The sequence below is a fragment of the Megascapheus bottae genome, chromosome 25, assembly GCF_031878675.1.
Source record: "Megascapheus bottae isolate mThoBot1 chromosome 25, mThoBot2.hap1, whole genome shotgun sequence".
NCBI classification, from domain to species: domain Eukaryota; kingdom Metazoa; phylum Chordata; class Mammalia; order Rodentia; family Geomyidae; genus Megascapheus; species Megascapheus bottae.
This window is the reverse complement of record NC_143533.1, coordinates 25,792,626-25,808,220: the sequence shown is the minus strand read 5'-3', so window position 1 is coordinate 25,808,220 and position 15,595 is coordinate 25,792,626. Positions and strand designations below refer to the sequence as shown.

Genomic DNA, 15,595 nt, shown 5'->3' with positions numbered 1-15,595 from the left:
CTTTCTACAGTTAATAACATTAAAGAGTGAATGACGAGGAAGGCAGGCAGGCACTGTTAGCAGTCTTCCTTCACTGGACTCAATGTCCTGTGAGTCCTTTTCTCACCATCTCTTTAAGCGGGATCTCTTTCTACATGTATCCTCCACGCTGTGAATGTGCCTTTCAGAAAAGCCTTTTCTTTCTTCCATTGTGAAGATGGGAGTTTGTGGCTGAAATGACAGTCCTGGCTGTAACCATTTAGAATCTAAGACGCAGTGGCACAGCACAGAGGCTGTTGGAGACCTTTCCTGTGTTAATGTAAAGTTTCAGATTTATGGCCCAGTTGTTTTTTCTGTGACTTTGGGTTGTTTCAAGTCATTCTGGATTACTAGTGTTATTATTTCTAAGCTGTATTAAGGATGGTAGCTATGGCATACATGTCACCATTTTGTGGCGCTGGAGACGCATACATGGTCTTGATTAGGAGCATGAGCTTCCCTCTCCAGCAGTGGTTCTAGGAACACTGATAACAATTCCTCAGAATATTTCATAGGTTATTTAAAAGTGCTGACAATGGCAGTCTGCTATATATGCTTGTTTTACTAAACCTCCAGTCAAAGGGAGGGGCTGTGTGGTAGCATGTGGCTGGGCCTTGTGGAAGTGTGATTCACCCGTGGGCCCCGGTCCCACACACTGTGTCAGCAATGACCATGGGGAGTGTCCCCGCACGTGCTAGGCCAGTAACAGGAGCACAGCCGACTCTTGGAACATTTTGAAGCGGGTATTACTTCTCCATTTTACACATATGGTGGAGGATGGTGAGGAACACGAAAGGACTCCTGAGCATAGCCATAGCTTGGGAATAAGGAAAGTATAGGTGTAGGCATACGTCATTTACTAGATCCCAAATCTCCATCTTAACCTCTCAGAGAAGCTAAGGGCTTTGCCTAAAGTAATACAGACAATGTGTGATTACTCAGAAACCGCTCATATTGAACCTTTCTATACCCCACAGATCTGTGGGGCTGGGCGTGGTGGCTCACGCCTGTCATCCTAGCTTCTCAGGAGGCTGAGATCTGAGGATCAAGGTGCAAAGCCAGCCTGGGCACAAAAGGACCTGAGACTCTTATTTCCAATTAACCTCTAGAAAAGGGAAGTGGGGCTTGGCTCAAGGGTAGGGTGGTATCCTTGAACTGCGGAGCTCAGGGACAGTGCCCAGGCCCAGAGGTAGGGCCATAGCCTTGAGCCGAAGAGCTCAGGGACAAGCACCCAGGCTGAGTTCAAGCCCCATGACCCACAAAACTAATCTGTAGGAATATCTCCTTCATAATTGTCATGCATAGACATTTATTTCCATCTATATTTTCCTCTTCAAATGATGAATTATGTTCATATTAAATTCATGGAATCATTGGCAGTTCCAGAGTAAGGCCTACATTTAAACCCACTGCTACAAATAAGAAAAAGCAATTTATCTTGGTCATCAAATTGTTACATAAAGAAAGTAAAAGAGATCGGCAGTCATAGCCGTAGCCAGGAGTCTTCTAGGATATTGACCTGGGAAGAAGGGAAGTGTAGGCATCGCTGGGCATAGTTTACTAGATAACAGATTTTCATCTAGAGCTTTTACTCAGCATCAGAGAGGCATTCTCCACTACACCAAGTGCCACCACCATTGTGGGAAGGCCATGTTCTTTTCTTCACTCATAAGAAGCTCAACTTCAGACACATGTCCCAGGAAGCTTGATTCCTTAAAATAATTACACCCCACCTTCCAGGAGCCACTCCCAGCTTCACAAGTTGAGTCACGACCTTTCTTTCCTCTTGTCATCACTAATGCAGGACACATATCCAGAAGACTTTCCGTTTATTGGTGGAATCTAGTCTTTAAAGGATTGGATAGTAGGACCCAGGCCAGTAACATAGCTATTTCAATCTTAATTTTCATGTTTATAAGAGTATCTACCACAGTTGTATGGTACACACTTAGCATGTCCCTGGCATTGATGAGAAAGTTAAACACATATGCAGTGTTGTATCTGTAATCCTCACAAGCCACAAAGTAGGAATGCTTCTCAGTCTACAGAACTGCTTACAGGAGCTCACATAACTTACCCAGAGTCACATTTCCTGTCACAGTAGAACATGGTGTGAACCCAGGCTCAAGGCCATGCCATGACTTCTGCACATCACCTCTGTTCTCTGAGTGCCAAAGATCCACTCCCACTGCGTTCCTCCTTTCCCTTTGGTCCACAGCATGGGCAGCCTCCTCTTTCTGGTTAGATTCTTCTACTTTGTTATTGACATTCAAGCCAGTTCCCCCAACTTTTGATTCACTCTTGGCAGTGTTTGGCCCTGGTTGTGCCCCTGGTCTCTGGGACCGACCCTTGCAGTGGACAGGTGCAGCTTGTTCAGTCAATGAGTAGAAATAGCTGACCGTTTCCGTTGTGAACTGCTGAGGTTATGGGAGGTGCTGCAAACAAGAAGTCTGAGATGGCTCTGGCTTTGGCTTACATTTGTTTGATTTCGTATTTTTAAGAAAAAGGCAGGCCTTGTCTCTTTTGGATGATAGGAAAGATTAGCATAAGGAGACTGCTGACCAGGAAGAAGGGAAGCTTACAGGTCACAGTGAAGCCGTGTGGGAGGAGCCGTGCGTTTGTGGTTCTGCACTGAGCAGTGGGAGCTGAAACCTGCTGCCTAGCTTCTTTTCGCTTCGTGTGTCTTCATCCTTAAACAGGGTGATGATGTGCTTTCTAATATTTCTAAGGTACCATGCCGCCTCCCAGCAACTCAGTCTACTCAAGCTCTTCCGGCTGCGTGAAACCCCAATTAGCAGATTGTGTACTTTAAGTAGTTGTAATGCCATGGCTTCCTCGGCTATTCCCCTTTGTACTACATTTTATCTGGTGATTTAAAATAGACTTCCTGAGGAACAGCAGAAAGCTGCCTTCATTCATTTTCCTACCTGTGTGTTTATTCACAGCGTGCTTTCTGACTTCTCATCTCTTTCTTTCTACATCTTTCTTCTTCAGAAAGTTTCTGTACTCCTCCTCACCCTTAATATTTTTCATTCTGCTTTTTACTTGTTCTTTCAAGAAATCTTCCCATGAACTGTTAAAACTACTTTTGGAAGTTAGAATTATTGAGTCATTAAAGGCAGGTCTTCAGCTGAACTAAGTGAATTGGAAAGAAGCAACATGACAGGGGCTATCAGGCCTGTGAGCTTTATTTTCCTTGGTTTTGGAGGACACACAGGGTATACAAAGGGTAAGGGAGCTTTTAGGACAGTTGCTTCTAGACAGTGTCCAACTTGTATAAAATGACTTGTTTTAGTGCTTATGTCTCCGAGATGAAAGGCCGGGAGCTAGTTTCCTGCTCTAGGTGGCCACGTGCTTTTAGTTGGTGTTGTTTCTCTAGGAGTTAACGATGTGCTGACTGCTCCAAGGTGCAGTCTGTAGGGAGTAGGAGAAACGTGGAGAATTCTCTGGCAGGAAATCTTACATAATGCTAATACTCAGTTACTGTTGGAGTGATGTATAAGAGGGGGTTTTAGTTACATTCATCAGGTAGTGGGTACTTTACTTCTTGAACATTGTTACCCCTTCCCATGTTTTTCTCCCAGTTTCCCTCCCCCACCCCTCATATTCAGATTTCTAAGTAGGTAGGCATGAATTGATTTTAACAGCTAGTTAGGAAGGACATCATATGGGTCAAATACTGATTAAAAATTGCTTGTTTTTGTTGTCTGACATGAAAAGTGTTTTGATTCTTTTCATAGTGCTTACATGTCTTGCAACTAGAATGAAAGGGAATCAGGTGAGGCTTAAGTTGGTTATGAAGGATGAAAGTCTTGGCTTCCACCTATTTTGCATAGCAGATGCTTATACATATTCATTAAGGGATAAGGCCCGAGATAATGTCCAAAGAGAAGTTTCTATTCCCCGATCTCTGAAAATATCAAGTTATGAACAGATTAGTTTCACAGACCTAACTGGACAAGCTTATTTGGGCTGCTTATTTAACACTGTAGTTCCTATATGACTAGAAGTAGTCACATTTGCTGTGATCATGAAAAGTAGTGGCCCAACAGAGTGCCCTGAAGAGCTCCTTGAACCACAGGCTGCTCTTCCTAAATCAGCTTCACACATGTTTAGGCGTCACAGCTACTTTTGGGGGAGCTGTGTTGGCACCTGTGTGTATTACAGGAGTCCCCTAACTTCCATGTCAAGGCATAGATGGATCTGACCCTGTTAGCTTATATCCTGCTTTCATCCAGACCAGCATAGCTATAAACCACCGAGCTTGTGTTCCACACCACCCTCACCCTGTGGTTTGTGGAGGTAGCTCTAATGAAGACCGAGCATGTGATGATTCTTGTTTCCAGTCTTCAAAAAGCAGAAGTCAGATTTTTGTCAGTGGACACTTCCTTTAATCAGGCAGCTTGTTCTGAGGCTTTAGTGATATCACCAAGGGGTTTTTTTTCCCCCTTGGGAAAAGGGGGAGCATGTTCTGGTGGCTTTTTGCTTGCTAATCCCAAATTACTCTAGGATCAAGATCAAGTAGGGAATTAACCATTTAGCCACGGCATCCAATCTGGGTTTAGATTGAGTACTCTCTTAACTTTCCCATAATGGTTAGTGGGACAGAATGGTAAATACTGTTACTTGTGTGAGTGTTCATCTGGAACACACTGCTAATCAGAATGTCTCAGAATCCATACTTACTTTTACGTTGCCAGCCTGTGACTTGTAGGTAAAGCCACGTGTGTCGCCTTGCTGGTGGCTGCAACTCCTTCATGAAGCCAGGTTGGGTCTCGGTTCTATTCAGTCCACACCTGCTAACTGGATTAGAAAGCGGAGACCTTCAGGTCTGGGGACAGGAAGGCAGCCCCCTCTTCAACTGGGATTCCCAGGCCATGACCAGCGCGGGGAGGCTGGGTTGACCTGGCTGCTCGTCTGTCCTGTTTGTCTTTCGGGTTTAATGGGTCTGTGATGGAGACCTGGCTAGTGGGGACAGTTCCGATGCTCAGCCCTTGAAGGGATTGTGGATTCTCGGGGAATCCCTTTGACGGAGAAGGCTGGCTGTGTATTAAGCCCTGCGCCATTCGGAGGGGTGGTCTTCAGCTGCCAGGATTCCCCGTCTCAGTCTCAGCTTGTGAGCAGAGAGAGGCCTGAGGCCGGCCCGGAGGAAGCCAGGCCTGCCACCCCGCCGCCCTGGGCCCGGAGGAGGCCAGGAAGGCCAGGCCTGCCGGCCCCGCTGCCCTGGGCCCGGAGGAGGCCCGGGCCTCCCGGCCCCGCCGCCCTCGGGCTGGGGACTCGGGCGTGGTGTCGTGCTCGCGGAGCGCCTGTTTGCAGAAGACCTGACGGACTGGGCAGAGCCGGACAGCAGGACTCGGCGGGGAACCAGTCCCGCGGGTTCTCCTCCCCGGCTGCCGGGAAACCGCGTTCCGGGAGGCCCGGGCGGAGCGGAGCGCGGGCTCCCCAGAAACGTCCACATCCAGGGCGGGTGGGGGAGCGCAGCGCCCCCTCTCCTCCACTGCCCTTTGCTTCCGGGCACCTGAAGGGGTCGTGGCGCCCCGGGGCCCAGCCTGACCCGAGCCGACGGGCTCGGGGGACGCGGGGCGGCGGGTCCCCACCTCCAGGCGGGCGCCGCACGTTCGGGAGCCTCCACCGGTGGCCAGGGAGGAAGTTGCAGGCCTGCAGGCCGGCGGGGCGGAGCCCGGGCCGGGCCGGGCGGGATCCCGGCAGGCCGGCTCTGCCCCACAGGACGCCTTTGTCCAGGTCATGAATACGGAAGTCCCAGAGGGAGCGCCTGGGGCGGGCCCCGTGCCGCTGGGTGCCGCCCGGCTCCGGCCTCGGCTCGCCGCCGCCCCGCGGGCCGGAAGGGAGAGGGCGGCCCAGAGAGGCCGCGTGGCCCTCGCCCCGCCGGCGGCCCGACGCCCGCCCTCACCTGGAAGCCGCCCATGGGGAGCCGGCGCTGAGCGCCGACCATCTCCAAGGACGCGGCGGGCGCGGGACATGGAGGCGCCGGGGGACCCCAGCCCCGGCGAGGCACCGGAGCCGCCCGAGGCCGGCCTCGACGTGGCGCAGCCCGTCCGGAGCAAGTTCTCGGTGAAGTCCCTGTTTGGGTTCACAGGGAAGCTGGAGGCGGCGAGGCCCGAGGAGGAGGACGCGGTGCTGAGGGCGTTCCGCAGGCTGGAGCTGGACCCTGGGTCTCGGCCTGCGGACCCCGCGGACCCCGAGCCCCCGCGCCCGGCGGACCCCACCGACCCTGAGCCCCCGCGCCCGGCGGACCCCACCGACCCTGAGCCCCAGCGCCCGGCGGACCCCACCGACCCTGAGCCCCAGCGCCCGGCGGACCCCGAGCCCCCGCGCCTGGCGGACCCCACCGACCCTGAGCCCCCGCGCCCGGCGGACCCCGCGGACCCTGAGCCCCCGCGCCCGGCGGACCCCGAGCCCCCGAGCCCGGTCCCCTGGCGGGCGGACGCCGAAGAGGCCGTCTGGGTGCGCGGGACCCTCGTTCACACCACCAGTGACTCGGAGGCGGAGGATGGAGGCCAGGACCCCGCAGAGGAAGGCGGCCCCGCTGCCCCCGGCCCCGAGCCTGCGCCGGAGCCCCGAGGAGAGCCGGGAGAGCCCAGGGCGGGCGTGGCTCCCTGGGAGCGCAGGGGCGCGGAGGGCCGCGGGGCCGGCGAGGAGGGGCCCCCGGACCCCCCGGCGCCCGACGCCGGCCTCACCCAAAGCGCTTCCAGAGGAGAGGCTCCGGGCGAGAAGCCGTTCCAGCTCCCGGCCTTCTTCAGCGGGCTTCGGGTGCTGCGGAAGGGGGCCGCGGCCGAGGGCGAGGAGACCCTCACCGAAATCAGACCCAGGGACGGCGACCTGGCCTGGCTCAAGCTGACCCAGCCGGTGCAGCGGTCCCTGGCGCAGGCGGGGCCGCCGGCCAAGGCCGCCCCCTCGCTGCTGGAGCAGCTCTCCCACCTGCTTAGCATGGACGCGCCCCGAGCGGGGCCCCCGGCCCGGGAGGAGCGGCACCCCCTCGACGGCCCGGCCCCGCGGGCCCAGGCCCGGCCCCGGCCCCCGGAGTCGGCGCTGGAGGCCTTCAAAGCCCTGTTCTCCCGGCCCCCGAGGAGGGGCGCCGACGCCGCCGCCGCCTCCGAGCTCGAGGCGCTCAAGCGCAGGATGAGGCTGGAGAAGGAGTCGCTGCGGGCCGTGTTCGAGCGGCCCCGGCCCCGGCCCGAGGACGGCGGCCCCGACCCCAGAAGCGTAGGTAGAGCGGGGGGGGGGGGGGGGGGGCGCGCCCTTGGAGGAGGGTCAGGGGCGAGGGAAGTGCTCGGCTCCCCCTGCTCTGGATTGAGCCCTGAATTCTGTCATTGCGGCCCTGGTGACCTCCATCACCCCAGGAATGGGGAGGAGAGGGAGACGCTGATGGGGGAAGGCCTTGGACAGCCAGAGCAAATGAACTCAAATACCGGTAGACTGGGAGGCACCTGCTCAGTCGAGGCAACGCTCCTAAGATTTTGTTTCCTAACACGAGTTCAGTGTGTGATTGTCACGCTCTCTTGTCCGTTTAATATATTCAGTTAGAACATAAAAACTTAAAGTGATCTCAGGTTGTAGTTAAAAACACAAGCGCAGGGCCCAGAGTGTGGCCTAGTGGTGGAGTGCGTGCCTGGCATGCACGAGACCCGGGTTCGATTCCTCGGTACCACCTACATAGAAAACAGCCAGAAGTGGTGCTGAGGCTCCAGTGGTGGAGCTCTAGCCTTGAGAAAGTCCAAGGACAGTGCTCAGGCCCTGAGCTCAAGCCCAGGACTGGCAAAAAAAAAAAGAAAAAAAAAAGAAATAGCATTCTCCTCCTAAAATTCAAGTCCTGTTTAAAAACAACAACAAAAAAACTAACTTGAAGGTAACATTGTCCAAAAGGAAATGCACTCTTTTCCTGACTTACACAACTGTAACCCCCCTGTGTACTTTACCTTTATAATAACAATGAAAATTAAATTGAAAGACTTGAATATAAAGCTAATCTAACTCATTTTTTTAAAAACTGGAAAGAAGATTTAGTGTGCCTTCTGACAGAGGTTTGTCTTACTAAAGTTGATGGAGAATGCATAAAAGAAAATCCTAGAGTGGTTTGGGGTAAATTTTTAAACTATAAATGTACCTGACTACAGCACATTTGTTTTGTCTGTATCATCAACCCCAATTTGTGCTTTTAAAAACAACTGTATTAATCAAGGTGCAGTACTTGTGTTTAATGTGTACCCCTCCTCCATCCTTTGTTTTTCTAGAAAAGGGTCACAGCCCAGGAAGATAGGTCGTTGCAGTGAATAAGAGCAGAATAGCATCAGCCGTGGTATTGGCATGAGTGTCCTTAACAATTCATATGTTCTGGCCATGTTTCCTTTCACTTACCTTTGCCCACTTTTCAACAGCCCGACCAGAGCCCTACAGAGCAGGACGACAGGACTCCCGGCCGACTCCAAGCTGTCTGGCCCCCCCCAAAGACAAAGGACACAGAAGAAAAAGTGGGGCTGAAGTACACAGAAGCAGGTAATGTGGACGGAAGCCAGGCACCCAGGAACCAATCTCTTCCTGCGGTGGCTTTTAGTTCTCACTGCCTCAACTCTGAGAGCTTGGGGTTTTGTTTCCTTATAAAATGTGATGCTGAAGGCCTCTTGTCTATTAATGTTGCTGCTCACAAACCTCTCAGGGAGAAAAGGCGACTGTGGGGGGATGAATGAAAGGGGCATGTGTGTCAAGTGGGAGAGCTTTTGGGGAATGCACCGAGCAGGTTGATTACACATTCCCCAGGAAGCAGGTGGCTGGAGCTCATATAATGTGCACGCTGGTGGTGGTGCTGGAAGAGGCAGCGTATGCTTCTGCAGAGCTGTAATCTGAGGTGCTGTTTGTCTCTGAGTAATGCTTCCAAGATAAAGGAACCTTGTGCAGAGTGAACGTACAGATGGCCTATCAGTTACTTGCTTGCTTTTGTGAGACAAAGCTTCAGTTAATGCATGTCCAACTTTAAAGCAATTGAACTCACTGGAAAACTTCCCAGGTGCTTTATTTGAACCTTGTTTAAATGGAATAGGACTCCAGATATTTTTAGTCTTTTAAGGCAAGATTCACATGAAGCTTAATATCACTGTAGAATTAGAGATAGACATGGATCTTTTGTGTCTGTGTATGTTTATTTGTGTGTCTACCAAAATCTCTTGGCCTCCTGATATTTCATTTATATATTTTATATAGATAGATTGATGTGTATTTCTAGGATAGTCCTAGCAGAGGATCACAGTAGCTCAGTAGCTGTGTACATATGTGTACATATAAGATGAGGCTAATTGAAATGAACACAGGAACCAAGAGGTTTTTCTTCATTGTTACTGTTTTTAAAGTAGTGTGTGAAGTTACTTCTTTTTCCTTTCACTTTTTTCCTTTTGGTTTTTCTCCTCTTGTCACTGTTTTTTATTTTGGTACCTGTGACTTGTAAACATTTATTTGATTTGTGGAAGGGAAGGAGAACAACAAGATGACTAGACAAAGCCCCAAGTCTGAACTAGCACAGCAGCGATACTCACAAGATACTATGTTAGAAATGAACTTTACAACTTGGGGAGGGATGGGGGGTCGGGTAGGGAAAGTGGGAGAAAAACAAGAGAAGGGGTAACAAAGTTCAACAAGAAATGTGCTCATGTATGTAACTGTAACCCATCTGTACATCACCTTCACAATAAAATTTAAAAGTTAAATTAAAAATAATATATATCTTCCAAATATCTTTCTGATCTTTGGATACTAGCTTTTCAGTGAATCCATAACCTAGCATAACCTAGGAAACAGCAGAGACCTGAAGAAGCCTTTACTCTGATGCTTCCCTGTTTAAAGTCTGTGCCTACTAAGGTAGAAAACATTTATCTAGGGGCCGGGAGTTTGGCCTAGTGGTTAAAGTGCTTGCCTAGCATGCATGAAGACCCGGGTTCGATTCCTCGGTACCACATACATACAAAAAAGCCGGAAGTGGTGCTGAGGCTCAAGTGGTAGAGCTCTAGCCTTGAGAAAGTCCAAGGACAGTGCTCAAGCCCAGGACTGGCACACACAAAAAAACATTTATCCAGGTCTCTTTGCTCAATTTTCATTTAACTGAATTTTTTTTTTTTTTTTTTTTTGGCCTGGGCTTGAGATCAGGACCTAAGCACTGCCCTTGGATTTTCTCAAGACTAGAACTCTACCACTTGAACCTCAGCACCACTTTCAGCTTTTTTTCTTTCTTTCTTTTCTTTTCTTTTCTTTTTTTTTTTTTTTTTGCCAGGCCCTAACTGAATTACAGGAAGAAAGACTGAAAGTCATAACACATCTAGACAGAGGTATCAAACACCATTGACTTCTGTTAAAGCCCCAGTCAGTATTTAAGAGGGGAAACTGATTTAAAAAAAAGGAGCCATTTACAATCCTTCCTTTGTCCTTTGGGCCCAAGAGACTTTGCAACTCCATGTTCCATTCTTCTTGAAAAAGATGTCCTTCCTGGTCCATGTCAGGCTGTGGGTAAAGCTCTCTCTGTGACTGTCTCCACATGTGTCACAAGTTGTGTGTTTTTTCCTATTTCTCTTTTGCCAGTTCTATCCAGTGAGTCTTCCCTGAGCCCTCACACCGGACACGTCTTATCTTTTGTTGGTTGTCATAGTTAGCCATGCACATTAAGATCAATTTATATAGTTGTTGAAAAATACTCAGGTTAATAAACATTTGTGTGCTCCATAGGTTTTGGTGTGATACCAAATTTACCCCATCGTTGACAAAACCCACATTGGCAGGAAATTAATATTGTAAGTCCTTTCTTGATTCTATGATGTGTAATATCTCGGGGTATTTATACCTCACAGAAGTTGGGAGGTCTGTTTTCTGTCCTCTTCTGCGTGCAGAGGCTCAGTGGGACGCCTGGTTTAACCGGGCGGTTCCCTCAGTTTTAGGTAGACTGTGTTCCTAGAACTACCTAAGGTCTTATGTGAGGAGAGAAGGAAGAGGAGAGCGTCCAACAATGACACTTGTGTAGTGAGGGCTCCAAGAGTACCACTGTACCGGGCAGCCAAGAGCTAGGCTGCTGTGGCCAGGAGAGCTCGCCTGGCTCCCTCAGGCGGCCCCTCCAGTGGCAGTATTAGTGTGTACTGGGTATTTGCTTGCTTGGGAGCCTCTTGGTTATCTGCTTCTCTTCTGGTATACTTCAGGAGACAGGGGTTCTGTGGAAGAATTAGACAGTTACTCTCCCACCCATCCCTGGATATCACTCCGTGGCTGTCCTGTCACTTTCTGGGGATTCTGGGAGAATTGATTTTTCCTGTGGAGCCCATTTGTGGTAGGGACCTCCCTAGCATTTGTTCACGTCCGAGACCCATGGTCCTCCAGATATCTGCATCGCTCCCCTGTGGGATTTCCCAAGGGAGCTGCCATGCCATGCAAAGCCCCAGTACCGCTGGAGTGCTGTCACGGTTCTGTGCTGGCAATATCATGAGACCACTCCAGTCCTTAGCTTGCCCACGCCCCACACCCCAAGTCCATCACTGGGGGCACGCTGACCACAGCCTGCAGGCCCTGGGGTGGGTGAGATACTGGTTGGAAGAAGCCTGGGTTCCCTTCAGAGGCCACTGAATGAGCTCATTGATATGAATTGAGCATTGAAAAGTAAAAGTGAAGCATTTAGATATCATAGACTGCTTTTGCAGTCTCCCAAAGTACTTGAAGAATGGCCATGCTGGGGCAGGTTTGTGGAGTCCTTCGCTTTTTTGCTCAAGGATAGAATTCTACCATTTGAGGCACAGCTCTGCCTTCAGCTTCTTGGTGGTTAGAGATGAGCGTCTCACTGACTTTCCTGCCTGTGGTGGCTTTGAACTGTAACCCTCAAATCTGCCTGTTGGATAACTAGAATTATAGGCATGAGACATTTTTTTTTCCAGTCTTGGCTTGTACTCAGGGCCTGAGCACTGTTCTTGGGCTTTCTCAAGGCTAGAGCTCTACTACTTGAGCCTCAGCATGATTTCTGTTTTGTTTTTTTTCTATGTATGTGGTACCAAGGACTTGAACCTTGGTCTTCGAGCATGCTAGGCAAGCATTCTATCACTAGGCCAAACTCCTGGCCCACATGAGCCAATTTTTAAAAGTCACCTTTAAAATAGGCGTAAATTTAAGGCCCAGGTTTTCTAAATGACATTTACTAAGTATTATCAGTACTGGTTTTCATTTTCTTAATTATACATAATAAAATATTATAATCAATAGTTCTTAAAATATCTTTACTTACAAATCCATTTTTATTGTAAGTAATTGGGATAGACTCATACTGATAGTTTAACTGTACAAACAGATGCATGCTATTTTAAAGTGTTTCTGATGCGTATTACCAAGTTACATGCTTTTTATCTTGCTGAATTGCTTTATGTAAAAAATTAATATTTTTTAGAATTATTAAATATCTTCTGTTTTATCATGTGATTTACCTTCTTGTATTTTCAACTGTTTATATACTCCTCTTGTAGAATTTTATGGGTTTTTTTCCTTTTGGATTTTTACTGCTCCAAATTCACTTTTTCCTTCCCCTTTTTTCCTCTCCCTATGGCTTTTCTCCTTCCCTCCTTTCTTTCCCTCCCTCTGTCCTACTCTCCCTCTACCCTTTCTTTCTCAGCCTCTCTTGTGGTACTGAGGATGAAAGTCAAGGCCTTGGGCTTGCTAATCAAGCAGGCTATCACAGAGCCACATCTGTAGCCCTCATATTTCTTTCTTTTTTTTTTTTTTTTGCCAGTCCTGGGCTTGAGCTCAGGGCCTGAGCACTGTCCTTGGACTTTCTCAAGGCTAGAGCTCTACCACTTGAGCCTCAGCACAATTTCCAGCCTTTTTTTCTATGTATGTGGTACCAAGGAATCGAACCCTGGTCTTCGTGCATGCTAGGCAAGCACTCTACCAATAGGTCACACTCCCAGCCAGCCCTCATATTTCTTAAATGAGTTCTTCCCAATCCCTCCCTCCATTTCATTATAAAATTTTAATTAGGTGAATAATCTGAGGTAGCAATGTCAGATAACTTTTTTAAAATTGAAGTTAATTTTCCAGCAAGCTTTGACATAGGTGTTTCTCTGTTTTTGAAATCTCTGTGTATGGACACATGCGCGCACGTGTGTGTGTGTGTGTGTGTGTGTGTGTGTGTGTGTGTGTGTGTATGTGTGTGTGTGCGTGCGTGCATGTGTGTGCGTGCGTGTATGCGTGTACATGCATGATGTCAGTATCTTCAATACTAGAGCATTGCGGGGCAAATGGGAATGTGGTGGTTCATGTTCTCTCATATTTCTTCAAAGTGTTCTTCTAGAAAAGCCTCAATTTCAAAGTATCTCCTTGGATTTTTAATTGGAATTACTTTGCCTTGTAAATGGAGGTGAGGTAGGTTAGCATCTCCAGCCAGGAACATATTGTATGAAACTGCTTAGTTTTTTATGACTTAGAATAAATGGCATATCTAATACATGCAAATACAAATTTATAAGTGTATATGAATGTGACTTGCATTTTTTCCAGGTGTAATCACTGGCATATCATTTAAAACATATAAATGCTATAAATTTGTTTCCTTTTTCTGACTGCCCAGAGTGTTTGTCCGTCCCAGCAGACCGACATCAGGGAAACCTTCCCTGACTTCTACTTTTCTTATTTTGACACTCCTTTAAAAATCCAGGGATACTCGCAAGCCGTCTGTGCATGTCCTGGGTTCAGGTGAGGGACATCTGCTCCCAACACTCAGTGCAACAGGGCTTCCTCTCTCGCTCACCTCAGGACTGCCTGGAGTTTCTCCCTGCATGTGTCTCCACATCCTGAGATGCCATGGGGAATGCTTGCGTAGTTGTCAGTGGCTTCACTACCCTGATTGCAGAGGGGAAAAGAAGTGTAAAGAAGAAAAAAACACTCCTGTTTTGTGAAGGGAACTGTGCACATTTGCTTTCTCCTCCAGTGAGTATGTAGGAAAGCTTTCTGTTCTCTGGCAGCACCTCGGAGCTGGGCTGAGGGCGCCATATGCCCTGCTCAGGAAAGAGGAGGAAAGCGAGCTTAGGGTGGGGCATTGTGGTGTTGAGGGCAAGCTAGCAATGCAGGGACCTTGGAGCATTGCCGCGTTGCTATTTGGGATGCTCCTTGTGGCTTGTTTCTAATTGGGCTTGGCCTTATTACGCAGTGATTGAACTGTCAGTCATCTTTCCTCCTCCTTGGTGAGTCACCTGCCCTTGCTATACCAGCTAGGGAGAGTTATAAATACCTTGGAATATTTTGAGTGTTATTTCTCCATTCACAGCTAACACCCCATGATAGCTGTGAATGGGTCGTATTTTAACGTCACATGTCCACACGAATTACCCACACGTCCTTTCCCACAGGCACGTGTGCTATGCTGCATCCTATGCATGGAATGAGTGTGACACACAGCAACAGAGGCTGTACGGGAAGGACCAGAAAGCCTTGGTACTTTGTGGGTGCAGAAAGGGAGGTAGGGTGAAACAGTGCCAAGCATTCTCTGACTGTACAGCAGGGAGTTTTGGACAGAGATTGAGTCCTCAAACATAAAAGGAAGCTAAACGTTCCCAAAGGGTGGGGCGGGGCCTTCGGGCTCAGGCGCTATGTTCAAGGAATATTACTGAGGGGTTTTGCTCAATGTGGAGCCAAAGCAAGGATTCAAATGTGGAATCTCAATTTATAAAATATTTAAAAACTGAGCTGGAAGTACCTCTGGAGAAGAAGGGTTTCAGTCTCTCCTCATGTGAGTCAAGAAATGGACTTCAGGCCAGCAACATGCTACTTAGTGGCAGAACTGGGGCTGGAGACTGGGTCTGCGTGTGTGTTTGTATCTCTTGTGGCAGTGTACACTTCTTGTCTCCCAGCCCAGTCCTAATACCTCAGCCTCCCTCTGAATGTTTCACTCATCCTGATTCATGAAGATAGGTTTAATTTTCAGGAAGCATAGAGGAAGGAAACAGTCTGAAAGATTCTAGAAATCTACCTCTTATCGCTGTCCCTACTTCAGGTCTCCTTCTGTGTTCTTAGGGTGTCCTGTAAACAGACTTGCATTTGTGTGTGCGCGTGCATGTATGTGTGTGTGTGCAAGCATATATACGATAAACTTTTCACTTAACTGGAATAATACTGGAAAAACCACAGCGAGATTGCCCCTTTTCTAAAGTGTTGGAGACATTTTTCTGGTCAGCAAATATAGAACGTTCTCATTCTCCCTCGTCCTCTTAGTGGCTGCATGGTATTCAGTAAAGCAGCTCATGTCTTATCAGTGAAACTTACGACCCCTTAGAACCTTTCATCTTTGCCAGAGAGTTCAGGAGATTGGTTCGTGTATGTCTTAGATGTTCCCGTGAGGTCATTGATGGTTTGGAAGAATTGCTACAGAGTACTGGCTTCCATTCACTGGTGAGCTCCACACATTTGACTTCTCAAAACACAAGAGCCACATCTATCAAACCAAGCCCAGAGTCTGGTTCATATCACTGACCTAAAGGGCTGAAACTGTATCCTTCAAGTTTTAGCCTGTGTGTATCTTTTTGATACAAGCAGCATTAGACATCTTTATGTATTT

At 48.8% G+C, this 15,595-nt stretch overlaps 1 protein-coding gene and 1 long non-coding RNA gene across 4 annotated transcripts in view; one reads left to right on the top strand and one right to left on the bottom strand.

The window, feature by feature from the left end:
- Positions 1-1,482: 1,482 nt before the first annotated feature.
- LOC150046685 (uncharacterized) lies at positions 1,483-5,711 on the bottom strand. Of its 3 annotated transcripts, XR_016532637.1 has the most exons (4): positions 5,616-5,711; positions 4,705-4,821; positions 3,766-3,928; positions 1,483-3,432 (listed from the first exon to the last, which is right to left on the bottom strand). It is a non-coding gene; the product is annotated as an uncharacterized LOC150046685 (long non-coding RNA). The 3 variants fall into 3 exon arrangements; XR_016532636.1 differs by lacking the exon at positions 3,766-3,928; XR_016532635.1 differs by lacking the exon at positions 1,483-3,432 and having other exon boundaries at positions 3,637-3,928.
- Positions 5,712-5,854: 143 nt separating this feature from the next.
- The window catches only part of Fmn1 (formin 1), a 138,616-nt gene continuing 128,875 nt past the window's right edge, over positions 5,855-15,595 (top strand). The window contains exons 1-2 of the mRNA XM_090357796.1: positions 5,855-7,242; positions 8,415-8,532. Of these exons, the coding sequence (XP_090213922.1) occupies positions 5,998-7,242; positions 8,415-8,532 (1,363 nt within the window). The 5' untranslated portion in view covers positions 5,855-5,997. The remainder of the gene's footprint in view (positions 7,243-8,414; positions 8,533-15,595) is intronic.